Source organism: Glandiceps talaboti, chromosome 6, assembly GCF_964340395.1.
Source record: "Glandiceps talaboti chromosome 6, keGlaTala1.1, whole genome shotgun sequence".
In the NCBI taxonomy this organism is placed as follows: Eukaryota; Metazoa; Hemichordata; class Enteropneusta; family Spengelidae; genus Glandiceps; species Glandiceps talaboti.
The window spans coordinates 1,882,501-1,898,092 of record NC_135554.1 but is presented as its reverse complement, the minus strand read 5'-3'; the positions used below and the strand labels follow the sequence as shown (position 1 = coordinate 1,898,092).

General features: G+C 35.3%; 1 protein-coding gene across 2 annotated transcripts in view; it reads left to right on the top strand.

Moving 5' to 3' along the window:
• The window catches only part of LOC144436217 (dual specificity testis-specific protein kinase 2-like), a 76,545-nt gene extending 67,070 nt beyond the window's left edge, over window positions 1–9,475 (top strand). For both annotated transcript variants that reach the window (XM_078124947.1, XM_078124946.1), the window contains one exon: window positions 6,124–9,475. In XM_078124947.1, the coding sequence (XP_077981073.1) occupies window positions 6,124–6,899 (776 nt within the window). In that variant the 3' untranslated portion in view covers window positions 6,900–9,475. The remainder of the gene's footprint in view (window positions 1–6,123) is intronic.
• Window positions 9,476–15,592: the final 6,117 nt, after the last annotated feature.

The window sequence follows — 15,592 nt, the reverse complement described above, 5'->3', positions numbered from 1 at the left end:
GTTTTCGTCTTTCAAATCTTTCTTTTACGATCACCTGGTGCGTTGCTTTCGAACTCCTCCAAAAATTCAGACTTGCGTTTCTTTATGATCAGTATCTGGGTACGCCCAACACCATACTTCTCAGCCAGTTTGCGTGAGCCCACAGAACAACCACTCGCTTTGTACAGACTGATAATCTCGACCTTCTCGTTCAAAGTCAACGTCTTCCGAACAGCCTTCGCCATGGTTTCGATGATAAACGGTAAATAATGCTGCGATACAATTTGTTACGATGTGATAGCTACGATGCAAAAGCATAGAATGGTACATGTGCGGAGCTCTCGCTCCGAAACACAGATGCCGCAATTGATGTTTTGTTTACGTTCACGCACAGAGTGACTGTGGTTCACGTGTTGCGTGATGACGCACTTTGACCTACGACCTGTCAACTGTACTTCGATGTTTCTTTGTACGGTAAAGTTTCTGACTCCTTTCGGCACTGCAGCAAGTGTTAAACGGGTGTCGTTGACATTACTGTGGGTCTATTGGCGGTACGGTCACCCTGTTTGATGTTACCGGGTGATGCCCACAGTGTGGCCGTAGTGAATAACATGAACGAACTACGTCATTGTCTTGTTTCCGTAGTGCAGTGCCTATTGTTAACCAAAGGAGGTGTGTGTTTTCACACCGATACGGCGATAAAACAAAACATCGGACAACCTCTGACGACTTTCTATTTCAATTGAGAGTTTCAACTCAAAGATACCGACCGTTATACACGGTATAATTACCAAATTGGGCCGGTAATAGGTGGCCGCTGACCGCGTTAAAGAGGTGGCCGTTCTATCAAGTGTCATTAACATGTAAAATTGCACGGGACTGCCACAAAGTGACCGCTTAGAGAAGGTGGCCACTCTGTCAGGGTGACCGCTAAGACAGGTTTGACTGTATTTACAGTTTAAGGTACTGGTCCGATGGACCAGCCAAGGTCAAATTTGTGTGGTCCGCCCAAAAAAATCACTGGTCCCGGACCTCGGACCAGTGGATTTGTTTACCCCTGGATGTGTACACTTCATGTGGGGGGGGGGGGGGGGGGGGGGGGGGTCCTAGGTCCCCCTAAAAGCCTTGGAGGTTTTTCACTCTGAAAAGTCAAACCCTTTCAGACAATAATTTCCAAGCTCTATAACAAAGCACCAACATGTAAAAAGCAAATACATAGGGTTGAAATACTTTTGAAATATACTTTGATAGCATCTTGACAGTAAGAGGGGAAGAGCTTGAAACTGAGATATGTCCACCTCATATGGGTAGTCCGAGGGGGGGGGGGGGGGGGGGTTGGTCTCCCTCTAGAAGGCCTGGAGGATTTGTAGGTATATAGTGTTTATGAAAGGCCTGTAATATAGTACAAGTAAATCATTTAGTACTAGGTATATATTGTTTATGAAAGGCTGTAATATAGTACAAGTAAACCATTTAGTACTAGATATATAGTGTTTATGAAAGGCCTGTAATATATTACAAGTAAATCATTTAGTACTAGGTATATAGTGTTTATGAAAGGCTGTAATATAGTACAAGTAAATCATTTAGTCTAGATATATAGTGTTTATGAAAGGCTGTGATATAGTACAAGTAAATCATTTAGTACTAGATATATAGTGTTTATGAAAGGCCTGTAATATAGTACAAGTAAATCATTTAGTACTAGATATATAGTGTTTATGAAAGGCCTGTAATATAGTACAAGTAAATCATTTAGTACTAGATATATAGTGTTTATGAAAGGCCAGTAATATAGTACAAGTAAATCATTTAGTACTAGATATATAGTGTTTATGAAAGGCCAGTAATATAGTACAAGTAAATCATTTAGTACTAGGTATACAGTGTTTATGAAAGGCCAGTAATATAGTACAAGTAAATCATTTAGTACTAGATATATAGTGTTTATGAAAGGCCTGTAATATAGTACAAGTAAATCATTTAGTACTAGGTATATAGTGTTTATGAAAGCCCAGTAATATAGTACAAGTAAATCATTTAGTACTAGATATATAGTGTTTATGAAAGGCCTGTGATATAGTACAAGTAAATCATTTAGTACTAGATATATAGTGTTTATGAAAGGCCTGTAATATAGTACAAGTAAATCATTTAGTACTAGATATATAGTGTTTATGAAAGGCCTGTAATATAGTACAAGTAAATCATTTAGTACTAGATATATAGTGTTTATGAAAGGCCTGTGATATAGTACAAGTAAATCATTTAGTACTAAATATATAGTGTTTATGAAAGGCCTGTAATATAGTACAAGTAAATCATTTAGTACTAGATATATAGTGTTTATGAAAGGCCAGTAATATAGTACAAGTAAATCATTTAGTACTAGATATATAGTGTTTATGAAAGCCCAGTAATATAGTACAAGTAAATCATTTAGTACTAGATATATAGTGTTTATGAAAGGCCTGTAATATAGTACAAGTAAATCATTTAGTACTAGATATATAGTGTTTATGAAAGGCCAGTAATATAGTACAAGTAAATCATTTAGTACTAGATATATAGTGTTTATGAAAGGCCAGTAATATAGTACAAGTAAATCATTTAGTACTAGGTATATAGTGTTTATGAAAGGCCTGTAATATAGTACAAGTAAATCATTTAGTACTAGATATATAGTGTTTATGAAAGGCCAGTAATATAGTACAAGTAAATCATTTAGTACTAGATATATAGTGTTTATGAAAGGCCTGTAATATAGTACAAGTAAATCATTTAGTACTAGATATATAGTGTTTATGAAAGGCCTGTAATATAGTACAAGTAAATCATTTAGTACTAGATATATAGTGTTTTTGAAAGGCCTGTGATATAGTACAAGTAAATCATTTAGTACGAGATATATAGTGTTTATGAAAGGCCTGTAATATAGTACAAGTAAATCATTTAGTACTAGATATATAGTGTTTATGAAAGCCCAGTAATATAGTACAAGTAAATCATTTAGTACTAGATATATAGTGTTTATGAAAGCCCAGTAATATAGTACAAGTAAATCATTTAGTACGAGATATATAGTGTTTATGAAAGGCCTGTGATATAGTACAAGTAAATCATTTAGTACTAGATATATAGTGTTTATGAAAGGCCAGTAATATAGTACAAGTAAATCATTTAGTACTAGATATATAGTGTTTATGAAAGGCCAGTAATATAGTACAAGTAAATCATTTAGTACTAGGTATATAGTGTTTATGAAAGGCCTGTAATATAGTACAAGTAAATCATTTAGTACTAGATATATAGTGTTTATGAAAGGCCAGTAATATACTACAAGTAAATCATTTAGTACTGGATATATAGTGTTTATGAAAGGCCTGTAATATAGTACAAGTAAATCATTTAGTACTAGATATATAGTGTTTATGAAAGGCCAGTAATATAGTACAAGTAAATCATTTAGTACTAGATATATAGTGTTTATGAAAGGCCAGTAATACAGGGCTCGAAATTCGGGTTTTTTCTTGGTAGCCCAAGTGGGCTACCATCTTTAAAATTTGGTAGCTCGAGAGCAGTGACTGGTAGCCCATATGCATGCATTCCTAAATTAATGGTGTCTGTGTATATATGTAACTATATGATGTATTGAATTTGATGACTGATTGAATAACACGTTATTTGTGTGTATTTCATGCCATATTTGACATTGGGAACGCAATTTTTTGCATGTATGTGTCTCTGGGGACGTGTCATAAAGAGGGGCCGTATGAGGCTTTCTGTTACAATGTACGGTTATCATTGCAATGAAGAAAAAACATGTAGTCGCAGTTCGTACTTGTAACTATTATCTAAATCTCTTGGTGCAGTGAGACCTGTAAAATATGAATATGATTCAACGTATGGAAAACGTATAAACAGTTTCATAAGCCCCATGGCCATTTCCTGATGTGGAAACTACGTCTTGGGTAGTTTAGAAACTATGTGCTGTTATCATTATCTATCCACCTGATTGGTTACTTATTAACAGACGGGTTAGACAGGATTTGTATTAATACATGACGACCATTACGGCAAAGCCCCTTCCATTCATGGGCGAAGACATAATCAAACAGAGTCTAAGACCACATCAGCAGACGGTCCATGCTGAAAACTTCACTCAGATAAATTCAAATGATCATGTCACCATTTCATTCTCACTAAAACTTCAACTTTCTTTTGAGCTTTGCTAGTACTACTAGATCGAATGCATTACGTGAATTTACCATTCACCACTGCATGTTCTCAGGGGTTGCGTGAGCGTGGTTTACACACGGAATGTTTTAGGCATCGTTCAAGAATAAACGAATCTGTAGGTGTATACCAAGTTAACAGTTCTCATCAGCATAAAATTTTATCAAACACCATTACAACTGTGTCTCTGTCAAGTTGAAAGTTAAAGCTGTCATTCATGTGATGGAATTTAGTTACTGCAGCAGTGCTGTACCGAGAGTGTACTGTACTCCGACTCGAGAAGAACCGGAAGGGCCCGGGCCGGAGAGCAGATTTCCAGAGAGTGATAACCATGGGAAATTGAAAGTACAGAAAGATAACATTAAATCTCTATACAGAATATTGTTGCATATAAATGTTTTGTTGTGACATTTTGGAAGTACAAGCTGTGTATACGATGAACGGAAGAATGACGTGTACAGTGTACATGTATTTCATGTACATTTGATATACATGATGTAGTGTGGATGCAAATTTGGAAAAGACGCACATATTTTGACGCTAATTTTGGCGAGAACACGTCCCACAGGACTGCGACCTCATCCAAAACTTAGTAGCCCAATTGGGCTACCACTCACATAATTTGGTAGCCCAGAGACAAACATTGGTAGTCTGTGGACGCGGGACTACCGCGAATTTCGAGCCCTGTTTAATATAGTACAAGTAAATCATTTAGTACTAGATATATAGTGTTTATGAAAGGCCAGTAATATAGTACAAGTAAATCGTTTAGTACTAGATATATAGTGTTTATGAAAGGCCAGTAATATAGTACAAGTAAATCATTTAGTACTAGGTATATAGTGTTTATGAAAGGCCTGTAATATAGTACAAGTAAATCATTTAGTACTAGATATATAGTGTTTATGAAAGGCCTGTAATATAGTACAAGTAAATCATTTAGTACTAGATATATAGTGTTTATGAAAGGCCAGTAATATAGTACAAGTAAATCATTTAGTACTAGGTATATAGTGTTTATGAAAGGCCAGTAATATAGTACAAGTAAATCATTTAGTACTAGGTATATAGTGTTTATGAAAGGCCTGTAATATAGTACAAGTAAATCATTTAGTACTAGGTATACAGTGTTTATGAAAGGCCTGTAATATAGTACAAGTAAATCATTTAGTACTAGGTATACAGTGTTTATGAAAGGCCTGTAATATAGTACAAGTAAATAATTTAGTACTAGGTATACAGTGTTTATGAAAGGCCTGTGATATAGTACAAGTAAATCATTTAGTACTAGGTATATAGTGTTTATGAAAGGCCTGTAATATAGTACAAGTAAATCATTTAGTACTAGGTATACAGTGTTTATGAAAGGCCTGTAATATAGTACAAGTAAATCATTTAGTACTAGGTATACAGTGTTTATGAAAGGCCAGTAATATAGTACAAGTAAATCATTTAGTACTAGGTATACAGTGTTTATGAAAGGCCTGTGATATAGTACAAGTAAATAATTTAGTACTAGGTATACAGTGTTTATGAAAGGCCTGTAATATAGTACAAGTAAATCATTTAGTACTAGGTATACAGTGTTTATGAAAGGCCTGTAATATAGTACAAGTAAATCATTTAGTACTAGGTATATAGTGTTTATGAAAGGCCAGTAATATAGTACAAGTAAAACCTTTCATTCTGTGACCAATACATTGATAAATTTATAAAATTTATATTAATAACAATTGTGTACTATAAAATGACTGATTACATACTACAAAATTACAAGCTCTTTAGTATTGACTGCTTTGAACATAGAAGACTTGCTTTGTTTCTCTGTAAGCTAGTACATTGCAGTTATTACAGGATTGATGGCATACATGCAATGTTTTGACTATTTCATCTTTCTTGTTGTTACAGGATTTAGAGGCCATAAGAGAGCCAAATCGGAGTCAGGTACACCATCACCTCCAAAGTCACCTATTACCCTTAACCCATTACTGCGGAGCAATTCAGAAAGATGTACTTCTCCAAGAATTATTCCAGCACCAACACCTGGAAAAGTGAATCCATTTGATACTCCATATCTGAAAGGAGGAAGAACAAAACTAGTGAGTGTGGAGACTGACTTTACATCTATATTAAACACAAACTCACCACCTACACCACCTTCCTCTCCTGTATTTACTGAAGAACTTACTATGAACGTTGAACATTGGAATTCACATGAAAGACACAGATCACAATCACTGCCATCGTCGCCAATATTCCACCGACGGAGTAGTAATTCATCAAGTGATTCAATGTCATCTTCATCATCAGCATATTCTTTTTCATTTCATTATGGTGTAAGTGGAAACAAAACTAAAGTATCAGGCCGAGGTGGATTAATAAACTTATATGAAGAGCAAAATGAAACAACATCAAATGACAAAGGAGATTCAAATGAAATGTCTCTGAAACCTGGACTTGAATTTGCAAGGGAACCGTCTGGTGGTGGATGGAGATTGGATTCTGGTCTGAGTTCATTGTGTGATGAGGATGTAGAACGGATTACTGAAATTACTATTAGCATTCCAGAGAACAGAAGATGCAAGGAAACAAGATCTCCTGATCTGCAGCATAGTAGCGGAAGAAGTACGGAAAGTTGTGTGCTATCAGCAAAACAGTCCTTAGACTTTGAAGGATTTAAGTAACTGCTGGTGTGATGACAAGACTTTACTTAGTGGTAGGCAAACATAACTTTATTACCAAATCATCTGAAGGATGAACTGTTGTACTTAAGTACTTACATAGGCTATCAGCCAAGATATTTACCTAGTTGTTCTACATCTAGTAATCTAGTAATTTGACCTTTGACCCATCTTTTACTGGTCCTATCATAGTAGGATACCATTTGGTGCTTCAGCAAATTACCCCTAGGAATTGCTAAATAGTAGCCTGGTCCTACACATGCTAACATAGATGGAACATACCAAGTTTTATGTAAGAAAAGTGTGATGATGATAAATTGATATTTACATTGCCTTGTTAGACTCTTGTATACATATATACCAAGTAATGCCCTTCTGCATATCAAATTTAATTTTAAAAAAGAAAAAGAAGAAGAAGAAGAAATGCTAATTATATTTCTAGATGTGCCTTCAAAATAGAGAACCAAATATATGCAAGTTTGCAAAGTCATAAATTTCAACTTTCTAAGTAGAACAAAATGTTGACTGCCGTTTTCAATTTGTGATATTTCTAATAAGATTATTTACCCATGAACATTTTGACTGAAAACTTTTAATAATTGACTCCTTTTTAGCTTGAACTCTTTACATGTAAATGGAGAGATACTTAACTTTCAAAATTTTGGGTTTGTATTCAACAAGTTTTAGAAGTTTAGAAAGAGTTACTTTGTAATAGAAATAGCACAATGTATATGTAGAGAGCAAGGTGTATTTGAAATATAAGAATATATACATGATATTCATATTATGTAGTTAGATCGTCTAGTTTATATATAGATTTAATAACTATACAAGACTTAACTCAATAACTGTATACAAGACCTAACTCAATAACTGTATACAAGACCTAACTCAATAACTTTATACAAGACCTAACTCAATAACTGTATACAAGACCTAACTCAATAACTGTATACAAGACCTAACTCAATAACTGTATACAAGCCCTAACTCAATAACTGTATACAAGAGCTAACTCTATAACTGTATACAAAACCTAACTCAATAACTATATACAAGACCTAACTCAATAACTGTATACAAGACCTAACTCAATAACTGTATACAAGCCCTAACTCAATAACTGTATACAATCTTGACCTAACTCAATAACTGTATACAATCTTGACCTAACTCAATAACTGTATATTACAAGACCTAACTCAATAGAATAACTGTCAGTGTGCTCTCTAAGCCAATTTAACGCATCACTGATGCACACAATTTCTAGTGACGCACCAAAATTTGGTGTTCTGCTATCTCTTACTATGTGGTGACTCAAAAAGAAATGCCAGTTTTTATCATACTGACCCACAACAACAAAATTTTGGCTATCATTAGAAGGCACTCAGGACCTAACTGAATAACTACAAAACCTAGCTATATAAGTGACTTGTATACTTTATTTGGAACTGTATGGTCCAGTCACTGAACTGAACTGTATGGTCCAGTCACTGAACTGAACTGTATGGTCCAGTCACTGAACTGTATGGTCCAGTCACTGAACTGTATGGTCCAGTCACTGAACTGTATGGTCCAGTCACTGAACTGTATTGAGTAGTTAAGGCACAGTAACTGTTTGTAACACAACTGGACTGATAGGTTCAGTAGTGCTATATGCATGATGCAGTGTCTGTCTGTCTGTACTTGGTAGTACTTGGTCAGTGGGGCTGAAATTTGGTGAGATGTTTCTAGACATGTTATTCTCCAAATGTTGTTTAAAAATGTTGACACAATTGGTCCTAGCAACCATGACCATGCCCTTACAAACAAACAAATGCCAGAATAATTTGCTAAAATAACAAAATCATCTGGTAGGCAAGTGAGTAAACATTAAAGAAATGTATGCAAATATCCCTAGCAACAAGACCATGCCCATAACTACAGCCCCAAATGGTGGTGTATATCACAAAGATAACGCCAATTGAACAAACATTCAAACAATCTTTGCAAATATGCCTAGCAACAAGACCATGCCCATAGCAACAGCCAAATGATTGCATATATTGCAAAGATAACAGGGATTAAGACAAGTGAATAATCTTTCAAAAAATGTATGCAAATGTGCATAGCAACAAGACCATGCCCATAGCAACAGCCAAGTGATGATGTGGTAAAGGTAACAACAGGGCTGGATAGGCAATTGCATAATCATTCAGCATATTGAACACCTATATCTAGCATGGATCAACTTGTGGATAAGTATTTCTAAAAACTGTACAGTTATGCTAAGACACCATTGGCACTATTTTTTAAGATAATGACAACAATGTCGTATTGTTATAATTTTCCTTTTTTACAATCCATTGTAATTCTGTAATGTTTTTTTTTTGTGTGTGTACAGTATATTTGTTGTGTTTCATTGTAAGATTTCAAATCATGATTTAAACTCAATGTACAGGAAGAAGTAATTTTTGTACTGAATTGCAGAATAAATCAATTCTAATGGCAAATGGTCCAAATTTATATTGTTAATGAATGAATGCACCAGTCCATCCATCCATCAGTAGTATGTAATTTCTCTTACGTGAAATATCCAGTTTCAGTCAAACCTGGCACAAAGGTGACATATAACATGAGACATATGCACATCACTTTGTTTTATGACATGCTGAATGATAGCCATATTTATAGTTAACATAAATATTTACTGTTTAATTCAAAACCTATAATGCATAGAGACTCTATTCAAGTGTATACCCCATATTATCAGGTGCAATGTGTGTGTGTGTGTATTTGTGTGTACATGTACATGTGTTCATGCATGTATGTGTTCATGTATGTGTGTGTTCATGTATGTATGTGTGTACATGTTTGTATGTGTTCATGTATGTATGTGTGTGTGTTCATGTATATATGTGTACATGTATGTATATGTGTGTATGTGTGTTCATGTATGTATGTTTGTACACCGGCGTGGGCGTTAAATGTCGACTGACAGTTACAAATGAGGCTATTGACCAATCAGGGAAAAGCGTGAAGACCTGTGTATCAGCAGAGTAGCAAATTTATCAAATGTCGGTGGCGGGAGTGTATTTTCTGTGTATGAGATCCAATTAATGGCATCCAGGGAAGAGTGATTAGACGCAGACAATCATAACAAAAACATGACCCCTTACTGTGACTGAACAGATAAGACTTCCGTTCACAAGTTGAACACTATTTTCGTAATAATAAACATTACCTCAGAGTGTATTTAGAAGGTGAATAAAATACACATACTACAACTTGTACTTGCAAGGTAGACGGTATAATGGCAGGGAGTGCATTGTAGTTTGAATGGTGTATTTTACTACAACTTGCAAGAGGTAGACGGTACTACTATTGCTTCGTAATACACGACATTTCAAAAGTTTGAATGGTGTATTTCGTTTGCATGTAATCAATATGCTGTTTCTTTACGCTAGTCTTGTTTAATAGACACAGATACACAATTTCGCTGAAAGTTGTATTTGTAGCACAACTGAACTGAGGTTCAGTAGTGCTATAGGGATCGCCCGGCATCTGTCTGTCTGTCTGTGTGTGTGTGTGTGTGTGTGTGTGTGTGGATGTGTGTGTGTGTGTGTAAACAACTTAAAGTCAAAAACCACTGAACCGATTGCCACGATATTTGGTGGGTCCATTACCTTGGGTGTCTAGTTGGGAAATTGTTCAAATCAAAATGATCGCATCACAGGTGTGTGATTTGGGTCAAAAAATGTGATTTTTGGTCAAAAAACTTAAACTCAGAAACTACTGGGCAGATTGGTGCGAAATTTGGTGGGAACATTCTTAAGGGGGTGTAAAGTTAGATTTGTTCATGATGGGATGATTCCATCAGTGATATGCTAAATATGATAGGCTAAAAATGTGTCTGTTTGGTTAAAAATCTATAATTCCAAAAATACTGAGCAGATTGGGCTGAAATTTAATGGGAATGTATCTAGGGATGTATGGACAAAGAAATATTAAGCATACCATGATTCCATGAGTGATATGCAAATTAGGTGTAAAAATGTTCATTTTTGGTCAAAAACTTATATCTCAAAAAGTACTTGGTCACTGAGTCTGAAACTTGGTGAGATATTTCTGAGTGTTATTCTTCAAAACATTTTGACAAAATTGGCCCTAGCGACCATGACCACGCCCTTAGCAACAACCAAATGGCAGTATATTTTGGTCAAATAACAACATCATCTGGTAGGCAAATGAGTAAACATTCAAAAAATGTATGCAAATACCGTAGGAACCATGACCACGCCCATAGCAACAGCCAAATGATCACATACATTGCAAAGATAACAATGGGGATTAATAGACAATTGAATAAACATTCAAAAAATGTATGTAAATATGCCTAGCAACAAGACCACGTCCATAGCAACAGCCAAATGATAGCATATATCGAAAAAATAGCAACATGGTTGGATAGGCAACTGGATAGTCATTCACCAAATGAACACTTATTGTTAGCATGGACTACCATATGGATAAACATTTTTAAAAACTACAGTTGTGCTACAACGCCATTGGCGGTATTTTTGATGTCAGTAGCCATGTTTTGTTTTATCAGTGGCGATTAAATTTCATATCACTAGGTGCATACACATGATGGATGTGATTGTATTGAGTAGTTTGTAGTATGAATGTCCTGCGTAATAATATCAAGCAAATACATAGTGGTATGAAATACTCTGTCCATTGGGATGTAATTGCTATTTTCGTTGTGCAACATAGCGATATACGTGTGTGACATTGAATGTTGACACAGGCGTGTATCCAGTTTGTTGACGTGTCAGCTTCGATTGGAAGTCACGTTGGCGTCAGGGTGTCTCATCGAAAATCAAAACATAAACAATGAGTGTATGGAGTTTTTCCTGGGAAGAATATGACACCATCGAATTATTAGCCGGAGTACAAGATAAATGCCATCCTGGCAATACACGCCTCCTACGTCGGCGTGCATTTACCCGGACGGCATTTATTACGTGTACATGTGTATGTGTTCATGTATGTATGTATGTGTGTGTATGTGTGTTCATGTATATGTGTTCATGTATGTATGTGTGTACATATGTATGTATGTGTGTTCATGTATGTATGTATATGTGTACATGTGTATGTATGTGTGTTCATGTATGTATGTATGTGTGTACATGTGTATGTATGTGTGTTCATGTATGTATGTATATGTGTACATGTGTATGTATGTGTGTTCATGTATGTATGTATATATGTGTACTTGTGTGTGTGTGTGTGTTCATGTATGTAAGTGTGTTCATGTATCTATGTGTGTGCATGTGTGTGTGTTCATGTATGTGTGTGTGTACATGTGTGTACATGTTTTGTGAGTCATATCAGTGATTCAGTGTTACATATATTATTATTAATATGTAAAATACACATACAAATTATGTAAGTTTTGATGTCATTAGTTTTACTTGTTATTAAATGTATGTGAGCAGATGGTTCAGTGCTTCCAATCAAAATATGAACAATAAAGTATTGTAACATATATATTTAGATACATTATTGAACTTGTCCAGATGCACTGATGCAGATTTAGCTATGGTAATCATAACATTGCCTACTCAGTGGCACAGTCAAACAACAGTTTACTTAGATAATACATGCCACTGAATGGGTACACAATATTCATTTTTGCAAATACATGTAAACCACAGGGTGCTCAGGCTCATTTAGTTCTGTTTACAAATATAAACAAAACAAAATAAACATACAAGTAAACAAACAAACAAAAACAAGTAAACAAACAAACAAAATAAACTGACAAATGAGTAGATACATACATGAGTAAACGACAACAAACCAACGAACGGGGGGGGGGCAGTGTTTGGTTGTTCGTTGGTTTGTTGTCGTTTACTCATGTATGTATCTACTCATTTGTCAGTTTATTTTGTTTGTTTGTTTACTTGTTTGTTTGTTTTTGTTTGTTTGTTTACTTGTATGTTTATTTTGTTTTGTTTATATTTGTAAACAGAACTAAATGAGCCTGAGCACCCTGTGAATAAACCCTGTCTATTGGATGATATCACGGGTAGACATACAGAGTGATATAAGAGAACAAACCCTGGTAACTGTTAGAGGCACAAATTTGAAATTTGTTACGATTGAAGTTTAATCAGAAATGAAGCACATCTTTGATTTGACCCTTGACCCTTCAGTAAATGTATAAAGACACGCATTCTTAAGTAATGTATGTAAATGTTTCAATAGTTTATCATTCTTTGATTGGAAGCAATGTATCTAATTCCAATGTTAATAAGTTCATGATTATGATCAAGTATATGTGATTAAGTGTGTGTGGAGGGGGGTGTGCGTGTGAAGTTTTGGATCTATGGATGGGACTTATATACATATACTAATTGTAATAGTATTACCTCATTCCTACTTGTCCATGGTACCACAGACTGCCCTTCCTGTACCATGATGTCAAGGCCATAACAACAAACTTGGGTGTGTCTTCATTCTTTAACAATCAAACTACAATTGCGTGATTTATACATATTCCGAGTTTGGCCAATATTGTAAAGATATCCTTCATGCCAGACAGTAACTTGATGGCAGACAGTAACTTGATGGCAGACTGTAACTATTAAAATCTATTTATTACAGAAGTAAAAGTAAATCCTGTAAAGAAATAATGACTGCAAACTTGAAGGCTTTATCAGAAATCTAAATGTATTATATCATAAGAATTAAACAAGCTTGGTAGCTATGGTAACCATTCCTAACTAGACAATGTTCCCTTTGTTATATGGTTGTAGTCCACATATGCAATGTTGACCAACAGTACCATTAAGAGGGTCTGAATATTGTGTTGACCAACAGTACCATTAAGAGGGTCTGAATATTATGTTGACCAACAGTACCATTAAGAGGGTCTCAATATTATGTTGACCAACAGTACCATTAAGAGGGTCTGAATATTATGTTGACCAACAGTACCATTAAGAGGGTCTGAATATAATGTTGACCAACAGTACCATTAAGAGGGTCTGAATATTATGTTGACCAACAGTACCATTAAGAGGGTCTCAATATTATGTTGACCATAACAGTACCATTAAGAGGGTCTCAATATTATGTTGACCAACAGTACCATTAAGAGGGTCTGAATATTATGTTGACCAACAGTACCATTAAGAGGGTCTCAATATTATGTTGACCAACAGTACCATTAAGAGGGTCTGAATATTATGTTGACCAACAGTACCATTAAGAGGGTCTGAATATTATGTTGACCAACAGTACCATTAAGAGGGTCTCAATATTATGTTGACCAACAGTACCATTAAGAGGGTCTGAATATTATGTTGACCAACAGTACCATTAAGAGGGTCTGAATATAATGTTGACCAACAGTACCATTAAGAGGGTCTGAATATTATGTTGACCAACAGTACCATTAAGAGGGTCTCAATATTATGTTGACCATAACAGTACCATTAAGAGGGTCTCAATATTATGTTGACCAACAGTACCATTAAGAGGGTCTGAATATTGTGTTGACCAACAGTACCATTAAGAGGGTCTGAATATTATGTTGACCAACAGTACCATTAAGAGGGTCTGAATATTATGTTGACCATAACAGTACCATTAAGAGGGTCTCAATATTATGTTGACCAACAGTACCATTAAGAGGGTCTGAATATTATGTTGACCAACAGTACCATTAAGAGGGTCTGAATATCTGGTATACACAATGCTCCACAGACAACATTTTAAAGAGTGGCTTTCGAAAAGAAATGTACTGAATACGACAGACAATTACAATCTGTTTCAATGTATTTGTAGTATTATTGTAGTACTGATTGCTATTACTGGTATTTCCACTGGGCAAGGAATATATAAACTAAAACTTCAGCAAACCACATTCCTTGTCAGTGTGCACACACTTCCATTATACCTGGTAACTGTAAGTACTGCCATGGAGGTAATATAAAGGGGAGATTCCTTATACCTCCATGGTACTGCTATTAAAGTATCAGCTGTGGTTTGGCCCTAATCTTGTTATGTAACACAAGACACTATTCACAATAGGCCAAAGTATCTATTTTATAAAGCCCTTAAACATCAACAAGTGTACAATGTTGGCATGATGCCAAAACCCAGGCTTGTTTAATAGCGAAAACATCCGCTATGCTAGCTGACAGTGATATAAAAATACTTCTGCAGTTATATATAACGCTATCTCATCAGAGTTCACAGAAATCTCACAAACAACCCATAAATAGGTTCAGTCTCAGACCAACGGTCTTAGGGTCAGTTGAACTTGTCAAAGACCTTCTACTGCTAGTTGTGGAACTATGTGGCATTTGTTAAAGTCTGCTAACATGTGACTAGAAGTCTGGGGTCAGCGTGAGAACTGTCTGCTGTCCTCAATACATGTATAATTGGGAAAGTGTACACTCACATATGTATATGTACATGTCACCTATACACATACTACTTTCCCATTCAATTTCCAGTATGCACTCCATGCAATGAAAGTAGATACTTTCCCATAGCATGGTTGAAAACCCCTCAAATTGGCATTGACACTCACAACCATAAATCTATGCTATCCTGTTGTTAGCATGGATTCCAACCATAAATCTATGCCATCCGGTTGTTAGCATGGATTCCAGTCTACAATATTTCATAATGTATCA